Source organism: Chlorocebus sabaeus, chromosome 9, assembly GCF_047675955.1.
Source record: "Chlorocebus sabaeus isolate Y175 chromosome 9, mChlSab1.0.hap1, whole genome shotgun sequence".
Classification (NCBI taxonomy): Eukaryota; Metazoa; Chordata; class Mammalia; order Primates; family Cercopithecidae; genus Chlorocebus; species Chlorocebus sabaeus.
In genome coordinates this window covers 133,669,920-133,692,925 of record NC_132912.1, presented here as the reverse complement: position 1 = coordinate 133,692,925, position 23,006 = coordinate 133,669,920, and the positions used below count along the sequence as shown (strand labels likewise).

The following is a 23,006-nucleotide window of genomic DNA, read 5'->3' as shown; positions in this document are numbered from 1 at the left end:
TGCTGTACCCAGGTCACAGTAAGTTGTTCTGTGTTCTCCACATGAGGTCAGGCTCCTGAGGAGACCTTCATGGGTCTACACAACAGGTTTTAAGTCTTAAGTGGTTAGAGAGGAACACAGAGAGCCAAGGATGCTTCTAGGATTTGCCACTGAGGCCAGTTGCAGCAAAACATCATGAAAAAACATTCCAAGCAATACTGTTAGAAATGGGCCTTCTTGCTGCTGGGAGCTTCAGGGTTGGAGCTGCCTTTCCAGCCACTGTCCAGTCATGGAAGCTTCTGAAGCCCATGTGGGGCCAGAGCTGGGCTTGCTCTGGTCCTGACACACTGGGCATGAGACATACAGCATAAGGAGGTGGGCTCAGAGTTTCCTCACTCCCTACATTCCTGCTGGCAATAGGGTCCCATCAATGACTCTAACTGCATTCCTTGCAAGAGGGGTGCCGGGAGACAGAGCCCAGTGTCACAGTAGTAAAACCATCCATGTCCTAACCGTTCTCGAAGAGCCCAGGCCTCGTGGGGAGCTAATAATAGGCTCTGCATGTGGCCCACTCACTCACAGCTCCACCTGGGGAGGAGGCCATCACCAGGTCTGCGTCTGGAGGAAAGGAGTCAGTCCCTGCCCTGGGCTTATGTTCCCTTTTGGCCCACGCTGTCTGCAGAGTTCATGCAATAGCTGAATTGTACATAATTTACAGCACCGTGTGATTACCTTCAGCTTTAGACTCAATAAAATCTTCCTATGCTAGCCGGGTTCTGCACCATAAATGCACCCCACAGCCTCCCTGCAGGCCCCAGAGGTCAGCTATCCCTGACCTGGGCTTGCTGGAGCAAGGGTCTGCCTGCTCTGAGAGCAGGAAGGGATCCAGCTACCTGGGCATGGAGTCTGCTGCAGTTGGCCAGCCTCATCTTCCAGCCTCCAGCATGGGCCTAGGCAGCGCCCCATGGGCCCGTGAGCCTGCCTTCCCTGAGGGCAGGGCCTGGCATGGGAGTGTGATACTCTCTATCTTGGTCCATTTCCCTAGTGGGGTGGACTGTCCAGGTAAAGCAAATTCCCATTCCACTCCCCACCTGAAGGGCTGAGGGCGTAAGGCCACCAGCAAGGGGAGGCGACCTTCTCAGGGTCACCTGGTAGGTCAAGGGCAGGGTTGGAGCTGCAGAGTTTGCCAGGCAGAAGGGCAGGTCATATTCTCCCACGTGAATGACCAGGCTGACTGTGGCCAAGGCCTCCAGGCACAACACTTGGGGTTCGGGTCAGGGCTCCCAGATGCTGGCACTCAGGACAGAGTGGCCCCGACAGGGAAGCCCATTGATTTGTCTCCCACAGACTCAGGGCTCCAGCGACACACATTGATTCTCTTACAGTTGGGAGGGTCAGAAGTCTGACACAGGTCTCGCTGAGCTAAAGTCAGGGTGTGGGCAGGGCTGGATCCTTCTGGAGCCTCTGGAGAGGTCCATTTCCTGCCTTTTCCATCTTCCAGAGGCCCCCGCAACCCTGAGCTCGTGATTCCTTTCTTGAGTCTCAAGGCGAGTCATCTCCTGATCTCTCTCTCTCTCCGTGTGTGTGTGCACGTGTGTCTTTCTGTGTGTGTCTACGTGTACATGTGTGTCTGTGTGTATGTGTGTGTATGTGTCTGTGTGTGCTTATGTGTATGTGTCTGCATATGTGTGTCTCTCTGCATGTGTATATGTGTGCATGTGCATCCCTGTGTATGTGTATATGTGTGCATATGTCTCTGTGTGTATGTGCGTCCCTGTGTGTGTGTATATGTGTGCATGTGTCTCTGTGTGTCTGTGTGTATGTGCGTCCCCGTGTGTGTGTATATGTGTGCATGTGTCTCTGTGTGTCTGTGTGTGTATGTGTCTGTGTGTGTTTATGCGTGTATATCTGCATGTGTGTATGTGTATGTGTGCATGTGTGTCTCTGTATGTGTGTTGATGTGTGTGTCTATGTGTGTGTCTCTGTATATATGTATATGTGTGCATGTGTGTCTCTGTGTGTCTGTTTGTGTGTATATGTGTTTGTGTGTGTCTCTGTGAGTGTGTTTGTATGAAACACCTCTGCCTCCATCTTCCTATCTCTTCCTCACTGATCTTCCCACCTTCCTCTTAGAAGGACCCTTGTGATTACACTTGGGGCCACCTGAATGACCCAGGTTATTCCCCCACCTCAGGATCCTAATCCCATCTGCACAGACCTTTTGCCATGTAAGGTGATGCACACCTGTTCTGGGGATCAGGACATGGACATCTTTGGGGCCATCATTTTGGCTCCCACACTCATGAACGTGGCTGGGCTGAGTAGTGGACCCAGCACATCTTCTCAGGGCCATTTCTGGGGAGGTCCTGGTCTGCCCAGGGTTGCGAACATGCAGGGCCCCAGGCCCTGAGCCCTATGCCTGGTCCATGGAACATGCCTGGCTGAGTGAAGTGTGGAGTAATTTTCTCCACGCAAAACAGAGTGGCTTCTATTGACCCGGATCCATAGCTCCTCCAGAACCTGCGCAAGGCTGGCCGGAGTGAGGCGTGAGTGGGCTACTGGGGACCCAGGCAGTGCCCAACAGTACCCCAACAGGTCGGGGGCCTCCCTCAGAGGGAAGTCAATAGCTAGAGGTGGGTACGTGGGTGTTCTCACCCATTCATTCCCGCACATTTGAAAAGTCCCAGGAGGCTTGTGGAGCCAGAGGGACCTTCTGAGGTCACTGCAGGAAGCTGAGGCCCAGAGAGGGAAGGGAGCTTGCCCCAGGGGAACCTCCCAGGGGGTCCACACCTAGACCAGACCTTGGTGCCAGCACAGGCCTCAATCTCTACAGCACCCTGATACCACTTAGGGGATAAACCCAGAGCCCAAGCCGGCCTTGCTGGCCTTTATCTCATGGGGACAGTGCAGGGCCAGAGTGTCAGAGCGCAGAATCTTCCATGCACCTCCATGCCGCAGGCTCTGGGCCCCACATTCCTTAGGGAGGGACTTTTCTCCTTTCCTTCCCTCTCATTATTTTTCTTCCTTTCATTTTTTTTCTTTTTAATCTTTTCTGATAACCTTTCACAGATAAGGGGTTTAAAAATGGCACATGATTCATTTTAGATATCTTCAATTTCCATATATGAAAATACAAATCTTCATTATTTGCTCATCCACAAATGAGCAGGACACCGGGGCTGTGGTTGCTAATGAAAGCAGCCCTTTTAATTCTGCTGCTGTGGGAGGGTAATGAGCTGTGGCCGTGCGCATTGCTTGACGGCCATGCAGAGCTCGACTGGGGAAGTGTAGGGAGCCACTCTCCAAATTACTCCATTGCCGGAACCGGGGCCAGAGGTGCCCCAGAATGCTCTGCATCTGAAATGGAATTTCACTGAGGCAGAGACAGCTGGTGGGCTGGAGAGAGCTCTGCCTGCATGTGACCTTCATGAGCTGCTTGGTTTCTCTGAATGCTGGTGTTCTTCCTGGTCTAAGGCTGGTGATAAGAATGTCTACCTGTTAATCAAATGAATCAGATCCATAAAGCCCCCTAAAAAGGCAGGCTTTGTCTTTAGCATTCATACTGCCCGTAAACAAGCTTTGCAAATGCATGGATTGCAGTCCTGAGGGGCTTTTTCAGTGAGAGTTCATGCTAATGACTTTCTAATTAAGTGTCTCTGAGAGCCACTGAGATGAGTTTTTCCACTCAAACAGGTGTGTGGTCTGGACGGGCGATGACCGAGTTTTCTTCTTCAACCCAACGATGCACCTGTCTGTCTGGGAGAAGCCCATGGACCTGAAGGACCGCGGAGACCTCAACAGGATCATTGAGGACCCACCCCACAAACGCAAGCTGGAGGCACCAGCAAGTAACTAAGCACTGGGTTATTTACATCTCCTTTGAAGTGTTTAAGCTGCTTATTTCTAATGAATGTAAAGTGAAAGCATGTTTCTTCTTGGTTATGTTGAAAATTGACTATTAAGGAATCCTGTGCATGACTGCAGAGTTTAGTAATCAAGCTTTTATGGCACTTCCTGCAGAAACCTTGATCCTTCCAAGCGGTCGGCTCTGACTGTCTTTTTGCATCACGTAAGGTGATTAATGCAGAGACGGCCATTCATTCCATCAGCCCCTCGAAGCTTCCATCCAGCATCACTGTTACCCAGCATTTTATTCTTGTTCCAAATGTCTTATAAACGCCCCTTGAGAGACCAGATGTACACAGATGGGAGTGTATTTTCTTCCACCTTACATTCACTTTAGACCTTTGCACCACATCGATCTGCTGTTGTGTTTGGATGGATGCCTCGGACGGGGGAAGAGATTCTCTTCAGCCATAGAGGAATGGGGTGCTTGGCAGAGGCGGTTGTTTCTGACAATGCCTGTAAATCTTGTTTTGCCAAGAAACAGAGAGGAACTTTTAGCATTTTCACACAGGATCTTTTCCGATTAGATCTAATACATATTTTATTAGCTGCTGCTCAGGGAAAGCCCTCCTCCCACAGCATGTGGATTCAAACAGTCTTGACTCCACTGGAGATGTTTGAGAGCAGGAGCTCTCTGCCAACTTGAGAGGCAGAGGCGCCTGGCTGCCAGGCCAGGCCGGTGAAATGGGAGCTTGGCTCTTTGTTTTAGTTTTGTGTGGAATTCTATTGGGTTCCTAGTGGCATTGGGTTCATAGTGGCATTTTTAATTTCACATCATTGAGGGCTAATACTAGACGATGGCAATTCACACGTCGTGTCACATCCCGAGGTATTTGACTGAAGCTTTAGAAGACAGTATTATAAAAGTTTTGTCAGCATTTTTAACCATAGTAAGAGACACGGTGGTAGTCTTTTAAGATTGAGACATCACACGTTTAAAATGTTTACTCCACTTAAAATAGTGACAGCATTCTCCAGAGACTGAATCAGCATGTTGGGAAAAGAAAAATCTCCAAGGTGCATATGGAATTGATTCTGTAAAACGTTGCTGTATTTAGGGACAGTGAAAATTGAATTTGGCGATTGTGTTTCCTCCTTTGATCAGGCCACATTCATTATTAAAAGGGGGCCTTGTATGTCCTGAAAGAGTGCTTTAAAATCATTACAGAAAGCACCCTCTCAAGGTTCCTACTCGTGGACAAGAGGATGGTGCACGATTTGGGAAATCATGACACATTCAGACCCCACGAGAAACACTGAGGCACAGTCTGTCCTAACGATGATTTTATTTGCTTGGCAAAGGCAGATCACACTGGCAGATTCCTCACTCCTTTCTTTAGCTTGTGTTCTTGTAGATAATTGGGTGCTGTTTCTTTCTTCCCCAAAAGAATTGGTAGTAAGGAGAAAGAAATGAACTTATTAAAGGCAATGCATAGCTGCTCTCTCATTTCTTTTGTTTGGACCAAATCAGGTCAGGTCTGAAAAGAAGTAGGGAGGCGTCTGCAAATGCCCCCACTGGGCCACCTGCTGTCTCAGGGCTCGCCAGGACTGTGGGTAGACGACAGGGGCCTGGATTACCTGGCTCAGAGCTCCATGCTCCGTTTCCTTCTTTTAACAAGAATCTCATGTTACACTCTGAAAAGTAGGGAGTTAAGGTTTTACAACCAGAAATACCTGATTAATTTAGATTTAGCATGTTATGGTGTTTTGTCTGATACCCATTTTATTATGGTAGACCTAAGTACTCTACTTAGACAGACATGTGATTACAAAATTACATGTAGTTATAAAACGATTTTTAATCTTACTTCCCTCCTCATATAAAGAGAGGAAGAGATTTGTCTTCAACCAGTCTTTTTTTTTTTTTAACCTGAATCTTAAGGATATGCAAATGACTTCGATTCTCGACTTCCGGTTGCCAGGGTAGAATTGATGTTTAAGAGCACAACTTCTAATTCCCTAAAATGCACTCAGAGAGCTTTGCAGCGAAACAATTAGGACAGGAGGTGTTTCTGGAGGGTTAATTAACGATCAGGGAGCAGAGTTGACGGCCTGCAGCCATCAGGAGTGACTGGCATTCTCCCTGGCTGACGTGCATCGCGGCTCGTCCGATATTTAACCCTGATGATGAAAACAAGCTCCAGGGGAGATGGCTCTGGGTGGAGAGTTTTGTTTTTCACATTTTGTTCAACTATCAGTCATTGTCGATGTGAATATATCCCTACCTATTTGTAGTCTGAAATGGGACAGTTACGCTTTCAGTCGACACCCATTACTTTTCAAGAGGCAGATGAAATAGAAGAACTTTGTAAAATGGCTACAACATTTAACTGCTCTTAGGCCTCAGGGGCGTGTGTCTGTGTGAGCGTGTGTCTGTGTGTGCGTGTGTGTCTGTGTGAGCGTGTGTGTCTGTGTGTGCGTGTGTGTTCGGTGGGGGCGTGTGTGTCTGTGTGAGCGTGTGTGTCTGTGTGTGCGTGTGTGTCTGTGTGTGCATGTGTCTGTGTGTGCGTGTGTGTCTGTGTGAGCGTGTGTGTCTGTGTGTGCATGTGTGTCTGTGTGAGCGTGTGTGTCTGTGTGTGCGTGTGTGTCTGTGTGAGCGTGTGTGTCTGTGTGTGCGTGTGTGTCTGTGTGAGCGTGTGTGTCTGTGTGTGCGTGTGTGTTCGGTGGGGGCGTGTGTGTCTGAGCGTGTGTGTCTGTGTGTGCGTGTGTGTCTGTGTGAGCGTGTGTGTCTGTGTGCGTGTGTGTCTGTGTGAGCATGTGTGTCTGTGTGAGCGTGTGTGTCTGTGTGTGCGTGTGTGTTCGGTGGGGGTGTGAGACGTGGAAGTTGTGGCTCACAGTGCCGGGCAGCTGTGGGATGCAGGATGCAGCACCGCCAGAAGTGCTGAGACGTTCGTCATTCCGCAGATAAGGGAAGAGACCGTTTTTTCATTCTGTGAGCACTGCTGAAGGATTCGAGCGAAGTCTTGAATTATTTTCTAATTACCTTGCAGAGCATCCAGATTTTTTATAGCTGTAGTAACTGTGCTGTTAGTTGAGAATAAATGCCAGTAGAACTGGAGGAAAATGAGAAGTGCCAGGCTTCACCCTCACCCCCATCCGTTCCATGCCATGCCGTTCTCGGGGATCTTACCGACACTTCAGTTTGGAGGGTGCTGGCTGTTGCATTCCCACCTGTGCCCACATTTCACAGGCCTTTCAGAGGCATGGTTCTCTCACTGTCTTCGCCTGCAGCAGCCGAACCCTCTCTTGCTAGAGACGGCAGAAACTCCCCTGCCATCTGGCCGTGCACCTGCAGCCCGGCCACCTTGGCCTGCTCAGCCTGCCCTGGCCACGGGGGCCACCTGTCACTTTACTGGGACATTTGGTGCAGCCTGGTGGGAAGTGTTGGAGCTGGAGCCCTTGGGTTCTTCATCTGGGGTGGAGGGAGGAGAAGTCGGGGAGAAAGAGGGAATACAAACCCCGGCCTCTCTTCCTACCTGGCTGTCTCCTGTTAGTGCCTCCCAGGAGTGGAGGAGGACCGGGAGCCCTGGGGTAAGAAGTGAAGAGGGGCCTTCTCACTGCCTTGGGGAGGGGAGGGACCACCGGGTGGGACCCTGGGTGTATGCAACCCCCACACTTGGTTCCATTGACTCCCCTCCTCAGTCCCACGCAGCAGATGCCATCAGCATTGGAGACCCCTTCCTGCTGTAACAAATTATCACCACGGGGCTAAAAGTCACACAAGGTGATGATCTTACGATTCTGGAGGGCAGACATCAAGCAGAGCCTCACTGGCATCGGCAGGGCTGTGTTCTTTCCAGGGGATTCAGGGGAGATTTCCTTGACTCCTGGCCCCCTTATCCATCTTCATGCCTCTCTCTTCTCTCTCTGGCTCTGGCCCTTCTGCCTCCCGCCTCCACTCTCAAGGGTCCCTGTGGTCTGTGGGGCCACCTGGATGATACAGGATGGTCTCCCACCTCAAGGGGAGCTGTTTAGCAACCTCCATCCCCTTTTCCAGGTAGCCCAGGGTATGCACACCTTCCAGGATTCAGATGTGGGCATTGGTGGGAGACATTAATCTGTGACCCATACCTGCTTTACAGAAGAGGGAATTTCAAAAAGCAACTTAGTTAACTTGCCCAGGGTCACACCTCTACTGAGTGGAGAATGGGGATTTGCACCCTGGCGAGTCTGATGCCAGGCCTGAGGGCAGCCTGGCCAGGCCTCCATGAGCCTGTGATGGACACAGGTGACTTTTTGTGCCAGCTCACCAGGCAGCAGCTACAGCAGCTGGGCACTCAACACTGTCCCTCCCTAGCCTGCAGGCAGATGACATGAACTTCAGTGGACTTAATTGCTCTATAAACACTTTAGACATTTATATTCAAGACCAATGTAAATTGATAATGACATTCATTTTACCAAGTAGGATGTAAAATTGTCCGGTGAGTAAACACAGCTGTGACTCATGAATGGGTCACTTTCCCCAGCGTTGTTTGTCCAAGAAGACAGCGCACACTGGATCTATGACAGCCAGGGCCCCAGGTGGCTGGGGCACTTGGGGGGACCCAGGGCTGCTGAAAACACAAATGCCAGAGCCCTGGAGGGTGGTGAGCTAGTGTGGTTCTGTCCATGAGGATTCCGGGCAATGTGGGGGGCTCTGCCCACCTGGAACCCACCTGCCCCAGGCTCTCTGGGAGGAATCATGGTCTTCATATCACGGCACCCTCTGCTGGCCTCCAGGCCCTGAGCCTCCTCTTTGAACAATGAACGAACCAGGTGGCTTGTTTGCTAAGCTCCATTTTAGTTTAGTCTCTGTAAACATGATTGTTTACATTTAAACATCTTTGTTTAGTCTCTGTAACATGATGCTGAGATGAAGCAGATGAGCTGCGACAGGTGTCTCTTCCTTGCAGAATCCCTAGTTGACTGTGCAGGAAGTTGAGTGTGAGGGTGGAGCTCGCAGGGCAGCCGGTGCAAGGGAAGGAGTGAGCTGGGGGAGTCTCTAGGACGCTCTGATCACACTCACCCCTCAGCTTGCTGTGTTTGGCGTCAGCCAGGAGGCCAGGTGGGCAGGGCAGGGGCTGAGCCAGGCTCCTGGATGCACCAGTGGATTCGGTGGAGAAGGACAGACGCTAGAACAGCATTTCTCAGAGTAGTTTCCCCAGGACCTAAGACATGAAGCCACCACCCACCTCTGGGGCCAGGAGCAAAGGAAGGAAAGGGAAGGGAGGGGAAGTAGGAAAGGAAGAAAGGAAAGGAAAGAGGGAAGGGAGCAAGGGAAGGGGGGGAAGAGAGGAAGTTCATTTTCTTCTGAACCAGTCCTTTATTTAGGGACTGGTGACTGGCCAAGCACTGGACTGGACACAGGACACCAAAGATGAGCAGATGTTGGGCAGGGAGCGCCATGTCTTGCATATTGGGGAAGAGAGACAAGCAACAATGGATGGGTGGAGTGGGGTGACCCAGCGCACCAGCCAGGGGCTTTTCCCTGAGGCATGGTCACTCACACTGGACCCCAGGAGGTGGGGAGGGGAGGTAAAGGGTGTGTTTTGAGCTCTAAGGCAGGAAGAAGAAGGTGTGCTTGTGGCTGAGCTGAGAGCGGTGGAGGGTGGCTGCTTGTGGCTGAGCTGAGAGCGGTGGAGGGTGGCTGTCTGGAGTGAGCCTCAAGGCGTGGAAGGCTCGGGGAAGCCCTGCTGTGATCACGGCACCTGTGCTATGGCATTTCCAAGTGGCCACGGAGAGGTCCCCATTATTGACCAAATCCAGAATGTCCTCCCCGAGTTTCAGCTGGGAGCCCAGGCCTAGCAAAGCAAAGTGGCCACGTCAGGTCTGTCTCCTAATTGGGGTAGTTGCAGCTCTGCCACGGCTCTTTCTGTCCCTAAACTTCACACCCATCACATTTGTCTCACACGCAGGATGTGATCTAGGAATACAGAGAAGTCCAGTTTTGGCATCTGTGGGCACCCGGCTGGACCTGCTGGTGGAGTGGGGCGGATCCAACCTGGCCCCTGCACAGCCAGCCTCTTGCCCCTCAGCACAGGCGGTACCCCCACCACCTGTCCTGGCAGGAGCTCATCCCCGCAAGACCCTGCTGCCCTGAGCCATGTGCCTTGGCCTCTCCTCCAAGGGCTCCTGCTCCGTATCTCAACCCGGTGCCCGCCCTTGTTTGCCTCCTGGGCACCCCTCGCACAGCTGCCTGCCTGTAGATGAGTTCTGGCCCAGCCCCTGCAAGGCGCTCTCTGGGGTCCTGGACCATGCAGGAGGACCCCCCACTGTGCCCCTCTTTGTGCCCAGGAAAGCCACAGTCCTGGGAGAGCACTGACTTTTCCACGAAGATGCCGAGCCTGAGTGCTGACTAGATGGGGGGACCCGAGGTTAACACATGACCTGGGGTTTGCATCCAGCTCACAGGGTTGAACGCAACTGCCTGGAGAGGGAGGATGACACCACCTTCCAACCTACCGAGCCCCATCCTCCTCAGGACTCAGGATCCGAGCAAGCAGGGTAGGGCACTGGACGGGATGCAGAGCAGGAGGCCCCATCAGAGAGGGCAGAGCACAAAACCCAGGGCCACTCAACAGCAGGGCCCTGTGGGGCTGAGCTTCTGCCAGGAGCAGGGGTGGGGGTGTCACCTGCACCGGAGGTGAGAGGCCTGGCTGTGCAGGGGCTGGGTCCACCAGCAGGTCCAGCCAGGCACCCACAGATACCAAAACTGTAGTTCTCTGTATTTGTAGGGTGCAGTCTGTATATGAAAGAAATGTGATGAGTGGGAAGTTTAGGTGTGCCAAGGATCCCATCTGAATGCAAATTTGCCTTACGCACCAACATTCGGCTCCTATGATTCCATAGTAAGTTCTACCAAAGATTGTGCCTACCTTCTCTGACAAGACTGATGAAATTAGGTATATTCCCCACCACTCACAGAAAGGAAAACATTTGGCTCAGAGACTCAGGACTTTTACTACCTGATGCAGCCAGCCACACTCCCTGAACTCAGTGCCTTACAAACACACTCAGACACACACACAAACACATATATGCACACACAGACACATACACAGAGACACACACAAATGCATACAGATACACACACATACACACTCAGACACACACACAAACACATATATGCACACACAGACACATACACAGAGACACACACAAATGCATACAGATACACACACATATACACACGCAGACACACACACAAACACATGGACACACACAGACACACACATATACATACAGAAACAGAAACACACATGTACACATGCACACAGACACATACACAGACACACATACACACATACACACAGACACACAGACACACATGCACATATGCATAGCCTTGCTGGCAAATGCATAAAAAACAACACATTTTAAAAATACATAGATATTGGTGTGTGTGCATTAATAAACATGTTAGAGATTGACTCACTGCTGCACGCTGTCTGCACCGCACCTGTAACACGTCTTGGCTATCCTTCAGACCCAGAGCCTCCCTGTCTCCTGCACCCTGTTCCCTCTCCCTCCAATCCCTTGCTTTTCTCTCCTATCCATCTCCTGTGCCCCCACCTTCGCCCTGTCTGGACGCATGATGACTTCCTCAGAGCCTCCTCTTGGATGGACGTCTGGGTCATCTGCTTTGTGCTCACACACACAGTGCTGGAAAGAACATCTTTGTACCTAGGTATTTACCTTAGGAGCGTTTCTGCAAACATATCGATTGTGTAACTTCACATTATTAGAACTGTTGTCTCAGAAGGTACATGCATTTTAGATTTTGGGCAGGTATTGCCGAATCTTCCTCCAAAGAGATTGATCAGTTCACACTTGTACTGATAGATTCTGCATAATCTCCTTAGCACTGTAGAACATCAGACTTAATTCTTAAAGCCATTCTTTGTTTCAGTTGGCATTGCTTTAATTTTGAGTGAAATTGAACTGTTTTTCACAGGTTTGTTGGCCATTCGTTTTGTGTTTGTGTTCCTTATCTTTCTTAATGAGTTATTTGGACTTGAAAATCAAGGCTATCGGTGTTTGGCTACAATAGTATCATAATATTTTTCCTGGTCTTTTGATTTTTTTTTTTTTTTTTTTTTTTTGCCATAGAACAAGTTGTCCTTGATTTTTTTTTTCTCATTGTGGTAAAATATACATATCATGAAGTTGACTATTTAACCATTTGTAAGTGTACAATTCAGTGGCATTAGGTATGTTCACAATGCTGTGTAGCTGTCAACACTACCGATTTCTACAACTGTTTCCTCACCTATAGCAGAAACTCTGCAATGATTAAACACTGTCACAAAGATTTTCCCCTTACGTTTTCTTCAACAACTTTTATAGTTGTAACGTGTGTAGTTAACTCCATTTGAGATACTTTTTACACGTAGACTTGTTCAGGGATGATTTCTGTCAAATATTTGTTATCGGGTGAATTGGCCCTACTTTCCTGGTTTTGCATGCTGTTGAGTTTTTGGTTGAAAAGTAGATATGCTAGGCATTGTAATGGGGCAACTTTGGTGGAAATCAGATTCTCCCACTTCCCAGAGATTGCTGACGTGGGCTTGTGCAGACTGGAGCCATCCAAGTGTGCCTTTTCCAAAGTGATGGCCTTGAAGTGTGTATTCTTCATCGTGTGTGGTGACTGAAGCTTCAGTTCCCTTGTCTTTGCAGTCAACTGAGAATGGCAGCCTCTCTAGTGCTATTCTTTTATTTTTTCTTTATTTTTTTATTTTTTCAAGACAGAGTTTCGCTCTGTTGCCCAGGCTGGAGTGCAGTGGCACAATCTTGGCTCACTGCAACTTCTGCCTCCCGGGTTCAACCAATTCTCCTGCCTCAGCCTCCTGAGTAGCTGAGATTATAGGCATGTGCCACCACACCCAGCTAATTTTTGTATTTTTAGTAGAGACAGGGTTTCACCATGTTGGCCAGGCTGGTCTCGAACTCCTGACCTCAGGTGATCTGCCCACCTCAGCCTCCCAAAGTGCTAGGATTACAGGAGTGAGCCACCGTGCCCAGCCTCTAGCACTATTGTTACGCCAGTCCTAGCTTTTATAAGTGTCTGATCTGCTTCCAGAGAGCTGAAATACTTGCTTCCAGTCCCCCTCCAGCTTGATGGCAGTCTTGATGGAGACCCAACCAGAGAGCTTGCTACGCCGCCGTTGTGCACGGCAACCCCTCTGGTTTTGTATTCTTTAAGTCTATTAAATTTATACATACTTTTATTTATGAGTCTGAATCGTAATTAGGAAAGCTATGCCCATGTTGAAACTATTCAAAACAAACCAATGTTTAAAACCCTAAAAAATTATCAATATTATACACATGTACTTTAAATAATATGCATGTAATTGTATGACTTCATTTTTTAAGTTTTAAGAAATGTGGATGTTTCCCCCGTGGCCTCCCTGGGTACATTCTGGTGTGGGTGGAGGAGAGGTGCTGCTCCCAGGCCTTCTTCCAGTCAGAGCTGGAATGTTCCCTCCCCTGGACACAGCAGGCAGGAGGCACACCTTGGAAGATTTCAAACACCATGAGGTGCAGAAAGGCAGTCAGGCGGAGGGTCCGGGGGAGCTGAGAGAGCCTCTGTGAGGCCCCGGAGCCTCTGGATGAGACAACCAGAAGGCCCAGTGACCCAGGTGGGAATGACCAGGAGGCACCAGGGAGAAGCCAGAGCACCAGGGAGGGAAAACCAGGAGGGCACAGTGACAGCCCAGGACCCAGGGCCCCAGGGGGAGAGGACTCGGGGACACAGGAGAGGTGTCCTGCATTTCCTTGGAGGGTGTTGGGTGCAGAGGCTGAGGCAGGGAGCAGGGTGTGTTCTGATCTTTCACCCAGGCTGGAGTGCAGTGGCACAATCTCAGCTCACTGCATCCTCTGCTTTGTGTTTTCAAGCGATTCTCCTGCCTCAGCCTCCTGACTATCTGGAATTACAGGCATCTGCCACCACGCCCGGCTAATTTTTGTATTTTTAGTAGAAACGGGGTTTCACCATGTTGGCCAGGCTGGTCTCGAACTCCTGACCTTGTGATCCAACCACCTCGGCCTCCCAAAGTGCTTGGATTACCGACGTGAGCCATTGTGCCTGGCCAGTGTCCTCAGTTTGAATGGGCAGAGCAGTTCCCACAGTCAGGAAGTAGGAATGCCTGCAGGTGGCCCGGCATGGTGGCTCATGCCTGTGATCCCAGCATTATGGAAGGTCGAGGGAGGTGAATCACTTGGGGTCAGGAGTTCTAGACCAACCTGGTCAATATGGTAAAACCCTGTCTCTACTAAAAACGAGAAAATTAGCCTGGTGTGGTGGCAGGTACCTATGATTCCAGCTGCTTCGGAGGCTGAGGCAGGAGAATTGCTTGAGCCCGGGAAGCAGAGGTTGCAGTGAGCTGCGATTGCACCACTACACTCCAGCCTAGGTGACAGACTGAACATGGAGAGCCCCTGAGTGTGGGTCTGGGGGAGGGGCTGCTGGGGGCCACCCCTCCCTGGGGCGGTGGCCATGGAGGTGGCCCCAGTCTCGCGGTTTCCTCTCAAGAACATGACATAGAAGTGCTTACCACAGGCCCTCATCCTGAAGCTGGGCAGGGCGAGACTCCGTCTCAGAAAAAAACAGAAATGCCTGGAAGTGCTGGGCTTGGCACGAGTGAAGCTTGGGAAGCAGGGAGCATAAACTGTGTCTTTTGGGGTCCTGGCCTGGAGGGCTGTGTTGGGCTGTGGAGCACATGCAGAAGGCAGCCAGAGAGGAGGAAGTGGATACCCTCCAATGTCCTCTCTTCCCTTCCATGGCCCCCCGGTTGTCATCAATGGTCTTGGCTCCAGACCAGTGGCTCTCAACTGGGAAGGACAAATTTACCCCTGTGGACATTTGGGAAGTTCTGGAGGCATTTTCATTAGCATGGTGGGAGTGGGGCAGGGATCAGGAGGCTAAGAGACACCTGCGGGGTGCAGGGCGGCCTCCAGGGCAGAGGAATCCAGCCCTGGAGTCAGGGCTGCCAGGTTCAGAACCAGGAGCTGCTGAAAAGTCAGGAAGCTCCGCCTGGGCTGTGGCTCCTCCGCCCTCCCAGGGCCAAGTTCTGCTCGTCCCCTACTCTGCACTGCCCACGGGAATTCCTTCCCCCAAGGCCTGCATCCTTTCAGAAGGGTGGAACATCCACACAGGGTGTGCATGATGGACACTGCAGCCTTGCTGGAAGGTGCAGGGCAGACATGTCGTACCCTGGTCCTTCTAAAGCAGCCTCCGTGGTCCTGTGGCTTATGTGGGCGGGGGCGACCATGAGCTGCCTGGGAAGCTCAGGTGGCAGAGGCCCCCAAGGATGATGCAGCATGACTGCGGCAAACCGGGGCTTCCAGAGCCTGACCCTCTCCTCTTAGCACGGGCCCCACACTGCACATTGAAAACAAGCCTGTAAATAGATTTGAACGGTGAGCTGGTAACAGAGCTATTATTGGGATTCTAAAAACAGGCGTAGGGAGAATTGTAGGGTTTTATGGAAAGAAAATGTGCAGAGACCCCTGCAGTTGTTGAAATTGATGTCTTTTCTCATCAACTCTGCGCTCATCCTAAGCTGAGCGCTGTTTTCACTGCAGACCCTCCCAGGAAGGAAGTGTAGGCTCAGCAGTCACTGGGAAGGTGGCCCAAGGCTGGCTGGGAAGATGGTGGGACGCTCTGCCCAGCCCAGCCCAGACTAGTTCAGCCCAGCCCAGCCCAGCTCAGTTGGCCACCCAAACTGGGAGGGGCAGAACGAGCCAGAGGGAGACACAGAATGAGAAGCAGGTGGGAGACTGTTGTGATGCTCTGCCCGTGTGGAAGTCACTCCGCCTGTCAGGGAAGAAGCGATGACACTCCAGACCATCTGCACGATCATCCTTCCTCTTCCCTCCTGGAGACCCATAGGAAACACCAAAGCGCCTTTTTACTTTTTCATTCCAAAAGCTCATCAAACATTTACAGGGCTGACCGCCTCAGAATGGAAATAGGGGACCATGTCTTCATCTACTTCTTGGAAGTAGATGGGCGTCCATAGTGAGGCATGGCTGCACGCAGGGTAGGGGAATCTTGTTATCTGTTGTAGTGGATGGAGAGGAGCTAAGCGTGGGCCTGTTGGAGGTGCTGCTGGGGGCCACCCTTCCCTGGGGCAGTGGCCACAGAAGTGGCCCCGGTCTCATGGTTCCCTCTCAAGAACATGACATAGCTTTGCTCATCCTGGGCCCTTGCCCTGAGGCTGAGCAGAGGTCCACCTGTAATTCTCCACCCTCCAGCCCCTCTGGAAGGCCCAGCACCTGCTAAACAGACAGTATCTAAAGAGAACCACTGTGCAGATCGGCACCGTCAGATTTCTGTTCCGCTGAAATGTAAAAGCTTGTGTGCCGAGAGGAAACTCGTTGTAGGATTTCACATCAATCTTTAAGAGAAGCCTGTTGTCTTAATATCTAGATAAGTCTGCTTGAAAGTGAGTGTCACCCGGTGGTTGTGCCAAAGCCCTGAGCACTGACAGCTCTAACCCTGTTCATCTGATTTTCTTTCAGCTGACAACAGCGATGGGTCCAGTTCTGAAGACGGCAGGGAAGACCCAGATGTGAAAACCAAGAGGAACCGGTAGGTGGCCGTTCCCTTCCCCAGCGGGTCCTTCCCTACTGGGTGCTCAGGTGATGTAGAAAGAAAAGGCATCATTTCAACCACATTGACTGTGAGCAAAGAGCTAATTCAACTGCTGGACAGATGGTAAGAGGTCTCAGGCTCTGTCTTAGCAGTGTCCTGGGCACCTGCTGAAGCAGGTATCTCAGAGGCTTGGGGCACTTCAGACACTGTACACAGGGCCTGCCACCCCCAGCCTACCCAGACGCCCACATGCTCAGCCCTGCTGTGTTTCCAGAGTCCTGTAGAAGTGGTCATGGGGGCCAAGTGCGTAGGTGGTGCCATGTGCTGTGTCAGAGGTTAAGTTTAGGGGTCAGGCAGCCCTGGCTTGGTGCTGTAGCTCTATGTCTTGCCTGCTTGATGATTTTGGGCAAAGTCAGCCAACCCTGATCTCAGATTTCTCATATGTAAGATGAGGCTTTGCAGAGACCCCAGTGGGCCTTGGGACAGCTGGATGAGATGATGCCTGCGTACCTGCAGGGTGCACACGGCCAGTGAGTCTCCCTTTAAGTCGGCTAGTCACAGTTTGGTTTTGGGAGTTGCCATGCACTGAGGTAGGGAATCCCTGTTTTCCATCAAGCCAGAGGATGGCTCCTGCCCTTTAACCCCTCCTGTGTGGCTGCTGGTCTGCCCTGCCTTGCCTGTGAGTTTCACATAAGGGGATGAATGTGGAAGTGTGTTCCCCCCCAGAACAGGGAGATGCAAGGAATGCTGTGGTTGCTGGGCCCCATGTTTGGCAGAGAAGGGTGGGGAGGACTCTGAAAGGCAAATCAATGAGGGGCGCTTCCAAGGCTCTTCCTGAGCTGGGCTGTTATTGGCCCCATGATGCCCAGACATTCCACTGGACCCTGAGTCCTGCCACGGCCCACAGGTGCGTTCATCCTGCACCAGGCTCCTGTACCAGCCCTGCTCATGGGATACCCTAGGCCTGCAACAGGAACCCAAATGAAGTGGTCAGGAATCTTAGCACTATATGCGTTTTCTCTTTTAAAAAATGTACTTTTGCAGTAAAAATATTTGCCACAATGAAGGTAAAACAAAACCTTGACTCAGAGCCTGTGCCCATTCTCACCTTTTCAGTCCTTTCAACTTTTTAGCAAAGGATGAAAGGATGGTAAGGAAGAGAGGGGAAGAGGGAGCAAGAGCTGGGCTTGGGGGTGCCTAGCAGGCCCAGCAGCCGGGGGGTCAGGGCGAGCTCTTCTGTCTGCTGGGTGCCCATGGAGCCATGGACAAAACACATAGAACTAGACCTGAGTGGTTCAATAGTAAGCAGGCACCACAGAACTTTCAGGAACAATGCGAAGAAGAATAACAGTGTCTTCCCTAAGCCAGGGAGGTGATCAGGTAGGAGGTGGAGCTCTCCTCCCCCAGGGGTCCTGCCACCGGGCCCCACAGCACGTGGAAGCCTGTGAACCACTATGTGGGGAGGTCTAGGGCCGCACGTGGCAGGGCCGGGGCTCACTGGCTGTGGAGGGAGGACGCCTCCTCCTCAAAATCTCCTGGGCAGCTGTCTTCTTGCTACCCCAAATCTCCTCAGAAAGTCACTTTTGGGGGCCAAAGGATGTTGTGTGGGCCACAGGGGATAGACAAGGAGCACCTCTGATGGGGGCCAAGGGCTCTGGGAAAGGACCCAGTGCAGCCTCTGATTTCACCATCACACGTGGACCTCAGCTAAACTGGTCTCCATTGGTCTTTGGGTATGTGTGCTTAATTTAAAACACAAGACGAGCTTCCTGAGGCACAGGAAACATGGTATGTGGCCATGAGTTGATGAATTTTGAACTTGTGTGGGCAGAAAAGCATGGCGGGATCCGAAGCAGTTGGGCTGTCCTCCTCCTCACCTGGCTGCACTTCCCGTCCCGTGGGTCTGGCCTCGGTTCCCAACAGTTGGCATTCAACAACATCGAAACGCTAATTTTGGTTTTAATCATCCGAATGATTTCCGTCATTGAAAACCGACTTTGAAACACGCACAGAGGTTTTGCATGGAGCTGCCTCCGTTTTGGCAGCTGTTCATTTCCACGTTGGTTCCAGCCTTGAAGATTCCATGGGAGAAGGAGACTCTCTCCCATGGGAGGCTGTGGCCCGCTCTGAGATATGGGAGGAAAACGCTTTGGTGTTCATTTTGCAGCCAGTCCGAGGACTGAGCACGCCCTTCCCGTCCTGGGCATTCGTTCATAGATCGGTTTACAAAGCCACGCCCTCTGTTTGGAAGCGTCACCATCGGGCAGGTTTTCCCAAAGCTCTTCCGAAGCACCAACCTGCACGCCCCCGGTTCAGAGCGAATCGCCCCAGGCCGGGTGAACCACCAGCATCACCATGGCATTTTGATCCCTCTTTGGGAAGGTTAGGGTCAATCAGTCCACGTACTCCTCAAGCTTTTATGTATTTCTATGTTGTAGAATCTGGCCCGTATAGTTAGAGAACATGCCTCCAGGCGGCCTGCTGAAATCTGGCCATTTGGACCTGCCCTTTTTGTGAGGATAGCATAATTTTGCCTCATCAAAGAACACTAAAATTCTCCCGCAACGTGTGGTTCATCAGCAGTCAGATTATGATGTTTAAGAAACAAGCAAATAAGCTGAGATGATGATTGTTTTGGACACCGATCTCTACTCCCCACATTTCCTGTGAACCCTGGCACAATCGATACACATTTTGGGCATTCATGCCCAGATGGAATTAAATCGATTGTGAAAGTGATTCAGGTCCACATGAAACTTTTCCTGAAATTCTCTAGGAGGAGAAATATGTCACAATGACAAGCATTCAAATTACTGAAATATTCTAATCTACATGGTGAGTGTCATTTCAAATAGCTTGTTATTTACTATTTAGAGGGATGTGTTCGCAATGACCATGCATCTTCCCTGGGACTAGAAAATAGACTCTTGACTGCTCGGCCCCTTTCTGCTCAGGGCCTGGAGGTGCTGCCAGTTTCTGATGAATGGGTCTTTTCATAGTTCAGACCTGCTTTGATCTTTGATCTTCTGGCTTTATAACTCTCCCTTTCAAATGGGCTCTGGGGAGCATCCCATCCGCAGTCCCCTTCTATCCCTCTGACCTCACGTGTACAGGGTGGTGGTCTCTGCTGAGTGGTATCGCTGCAATTGTCTCCCAACATCCCCCAAGAATGAGAGCCTGAGCATCAGAAACCTGGACACCACGGCTCGAATCACACCTGTGATTTCTGGAATGGCTGCGGTGTTTTGAAGTGGAAATATATTTTCTCGAGTCAACAGATTGTTTTGTGTGGCTGTGGCCGTGGGCTTATGAAATGCACAGTGTAGCTTGCATGAGTGCTCATGGGAATGCCCCATCGATTTGCTTCCCTCCAGAGGGTGGGTGTGTTTTCAGTACTCTTTTCATATAATTCAGTTACCCCGTATTTATGACGTAATTAGGGTTTGCCAGGGGGTTGATGCCCATCCCTGCAGGGATCCAGAGATCACCGAGTGAGTGGGGGAGTCAGTTTCCCCCAAAACTCAGTACTTTCTTCACAAGGCTGATTATCAAATATTTGGCTCGCTCTGTCACCACTTGGAGGTATAAATTTATCAAAATCGCAGGTAGTTTCCTCTCCCGTGAGAGAGAACGTATTTGTTCTGTATTATGAGAAATGACAGGTTAACTCTTCAGTGTGGTCATCACTTCTGTGGTAAGAAATGCTCAACTTGAACGAGGAGGAAGAGAGGGTCAGAGCAGATCACAGGATGACAGGCAGAGGGACACGGGGGCGTGGGCCCTGAGGGGACAGCCAGGGTGGGAGAAGCCAAAGAGAAAATGGTTATGTGAGGGGGACATGGGTGACACGGTTTGCCTCTGGCTGTCCACCCAACCCTCATCTGGAATTGTAATCCCCATGTGCTGTGGTCTGGCTGTGTCTCCACCCAAATCTCACCTTGAATTGTAGCTCCCGTGATTCCCACGTGTCAGGAGAAGAACCCAGTGGGAGGTCATTGAATCACGAGGGCAGGTCTTTCCCTGGCTGTTCTCGTGATAGTGACTAAATCTCACGAGATCTGATAGTTTTATAAAGGAGAGTTCCCACGCGCACACTCTCTCTTGCCTGCTGCCGTGTAAGATGCGTCTTTCGTCTTCCACCGTGATTGTGAGGCCTCCCCAGACACGTGGAACAGTGAGTCCATTCAACCTCTTTTTCTTTATAAATTACCCAGTCTCAGGTATGTCTTTCTCAGCAGCGTGAAAGCGGACTAATACAGCACGTGTCAGGGAAGGGGACTTGTGGGAGGCGATAGGATCATGGGGGCAGTTTCCTGCATGGTTTTCTCATGATAGTGCGTGAGTTCTCACAAGATTTGGGGGTTTAAAAGTTTGTAGAAATCTCCCCCAACTGCATTCTCTCACCTGCCACCATGGAAGACAGGCCTTGCTTCCTCTTCAACTTCCGCCAAGATTGAAAGTTTCCTGAGGTCTCCCAAACCGTGCGGAACTGTGAGTCACTTAAACCTCCTTTCTTGGTGAATTACCCAGTCTCAGGTGGTACTTTATAGCAGTGTGAGAATGGACTAATACAACAGGTTAGGTCAGTTCAAAAGATCCCAGGAGACAGAGTGATTTCCATCAAAGCCAAACAGTTCTATTGTGATAGGAGAGACAGATGGCGTAAGATGGCCCACTGTGTGCTTAGCTGCCTGACACTGGGTTGAAAAGACTCAATAAATATATGAAAAAACAAATATACTCAATTAAAGAGTAATAGTTATTTTACCTACTTTTAACTTTTTATTATGGAAAAGTTCCACATAAAAGTTGGAACAACACAGTTCACCTCCATGCATTCATTTCCCAGCATCAACTCAAGGCCAGCGTTTTTCTGCTTTAGTCCATGCCCCTCTAGATAAGTTTGAAACAAACTCCCAACATCATATAAATCTTATTTGTAAATATTCTATAATACTAAAATACAGGGATATTAAAAATATAAGCATGGTAACATAGTCACATCTTTAAAAACAGAAATAATTCCTTAACATTATCAAATGGACTCCCAGTCATGGTTTAAATTTTCTTGACTGTTTTATTTTCTCTTAGAGGTTTGCTTTCATATCAGGACTAAGTCAGTTTCGGGTATTGCCCTCTGCTTCTCTCCTAAGTCTCTTTTAACCTGCTGGTGTGTTCCCTTCTATGCTTCATTTTTATTTTCTTCATTTGTTTTTGAAGAAGCGAGAGATTTTTTACAAGTATGCGTTTCCCATCGTTTGGACATAGGTCATTTCATCCCTGGAGAATGGTTTGGACATAGATCATGCCTGGGGCATGGTTTAGGGGCGTGTTATTCTGTTCTCTGTATTTCTGGTAAATCTGCAGTCAGATTCGAGTTTTATCAGGGTCAGGTTTGATTAGGACTAATGGTGGCTTTGAGCTCCTTCCATCAGGAAGCAGGTGATGTCGACTTGTCTGTCTTTACATGATACAAGCAGATGATTTATCTTGATCTAAGACTTCCTTAGAGATTACTGAGTGCTCATCTCTTAATTCTGCCATTTTATTCACATTTACTAGCTTGCCTACTTTCATAAAGAGGAACTTACCCTCGTAAACTATTGACTCCCTCAAGGTATCGTTTAAACTGAAAACACACAATGAACAGTTGATTCTTTCCTTTAAATATCAATTTCTAAAATACTCCATCGGTTCCCTGGTATCCTCAAAAGATGACCAACTTACTGTGAATTGGATGCAAACATGGTTGATGTTTTAGTCAACTTTAGTTACTATCTTTATCCTTTAGAAGACAATGATAGAGCTAACTCTTGGTGATTCTTGGTTCATTTTCCCAGATATGAGGTGTATCTTATAAAAATATAGGTGGATGCCTTTCTTCCATCAGGGCATTTTCTTGAATTGTTTTCATGTCTGTTCTGTTTCGTGGCTTGGAGTCACCTGTGAACTGTTTGGTTCTCCCTCAGATTCCTCCTGGGTCACCTCCTTTGCACACTGTTGACGCTTCATCATTATGTTCTTTCTGGATTTCCTCTTCCCTTCTCACCTTCTATTCTTCCTATGATGTCATTTATGACATTTATTCACTCTTGTGTTCCTTCTAGTTTATTCTTCATTTCCACTTTTTCCCTTTCATTTCTAATTATTTCCCAGATTTTCTCAGACTGTTTTTCAAGTCTTTGACCAATATTCTTTTTTACTCATTTTAAAATAAGACATATGCTGATATTTTATAACACCTATTTTTTTCTTTTAATGTTTAGCTCCTTTTTGAATAGTCAGCTGAATTGTCATTCAGTGTCTGGGTGTGCCTCCCTGTGGTTCTTCTGCCACCTGGGGACGTTTCTCTGAGCGTCAGTCCCTCTTAGTGGTGGTCTTGGTAGTGGTATATGGGGTGGGACCGTGGTGGTTCTCTGTCATCCCTGTTTAGATGAGACCGTGATAAGAGCAGTGGCCCCGGGCAGCGTCCCAGGTCTGTGGCTCTGGGACTCCATCCTAGAGTCTGCTATTGTGACACGGGCTGTGTTTTTGGGGGACC

At 49.9% G+C, this 23,006-nt stretch overlaps 1 protein-coding gene across 1 annotated transcript in view; it reads left to right on the top strand.

The window, feature by feature from the left end:
* TCERG1L (transcription elongation regulator 1 like) overlaps window positions 1-23,006 on the top strand; it is a 231,330-nt gene that overhangs the window by 173,052 nt on the left and 35,272 nt on the right. Inside the window, exons 7-8 of the mRNA XM_007964448.3 lie at window positions 3,673-3,827; window positions 16,393-16,462. Of these exons, the coding sequence (XP_007962639.3) occupies window positions 3,673-3,827; window positions 16,393-16,462 (225 nt within the window). The remainder of the gene's footprint in view (window positions 1-3,672; window positions 3,828-16,392; window positions 16,463-23,006) is intronic.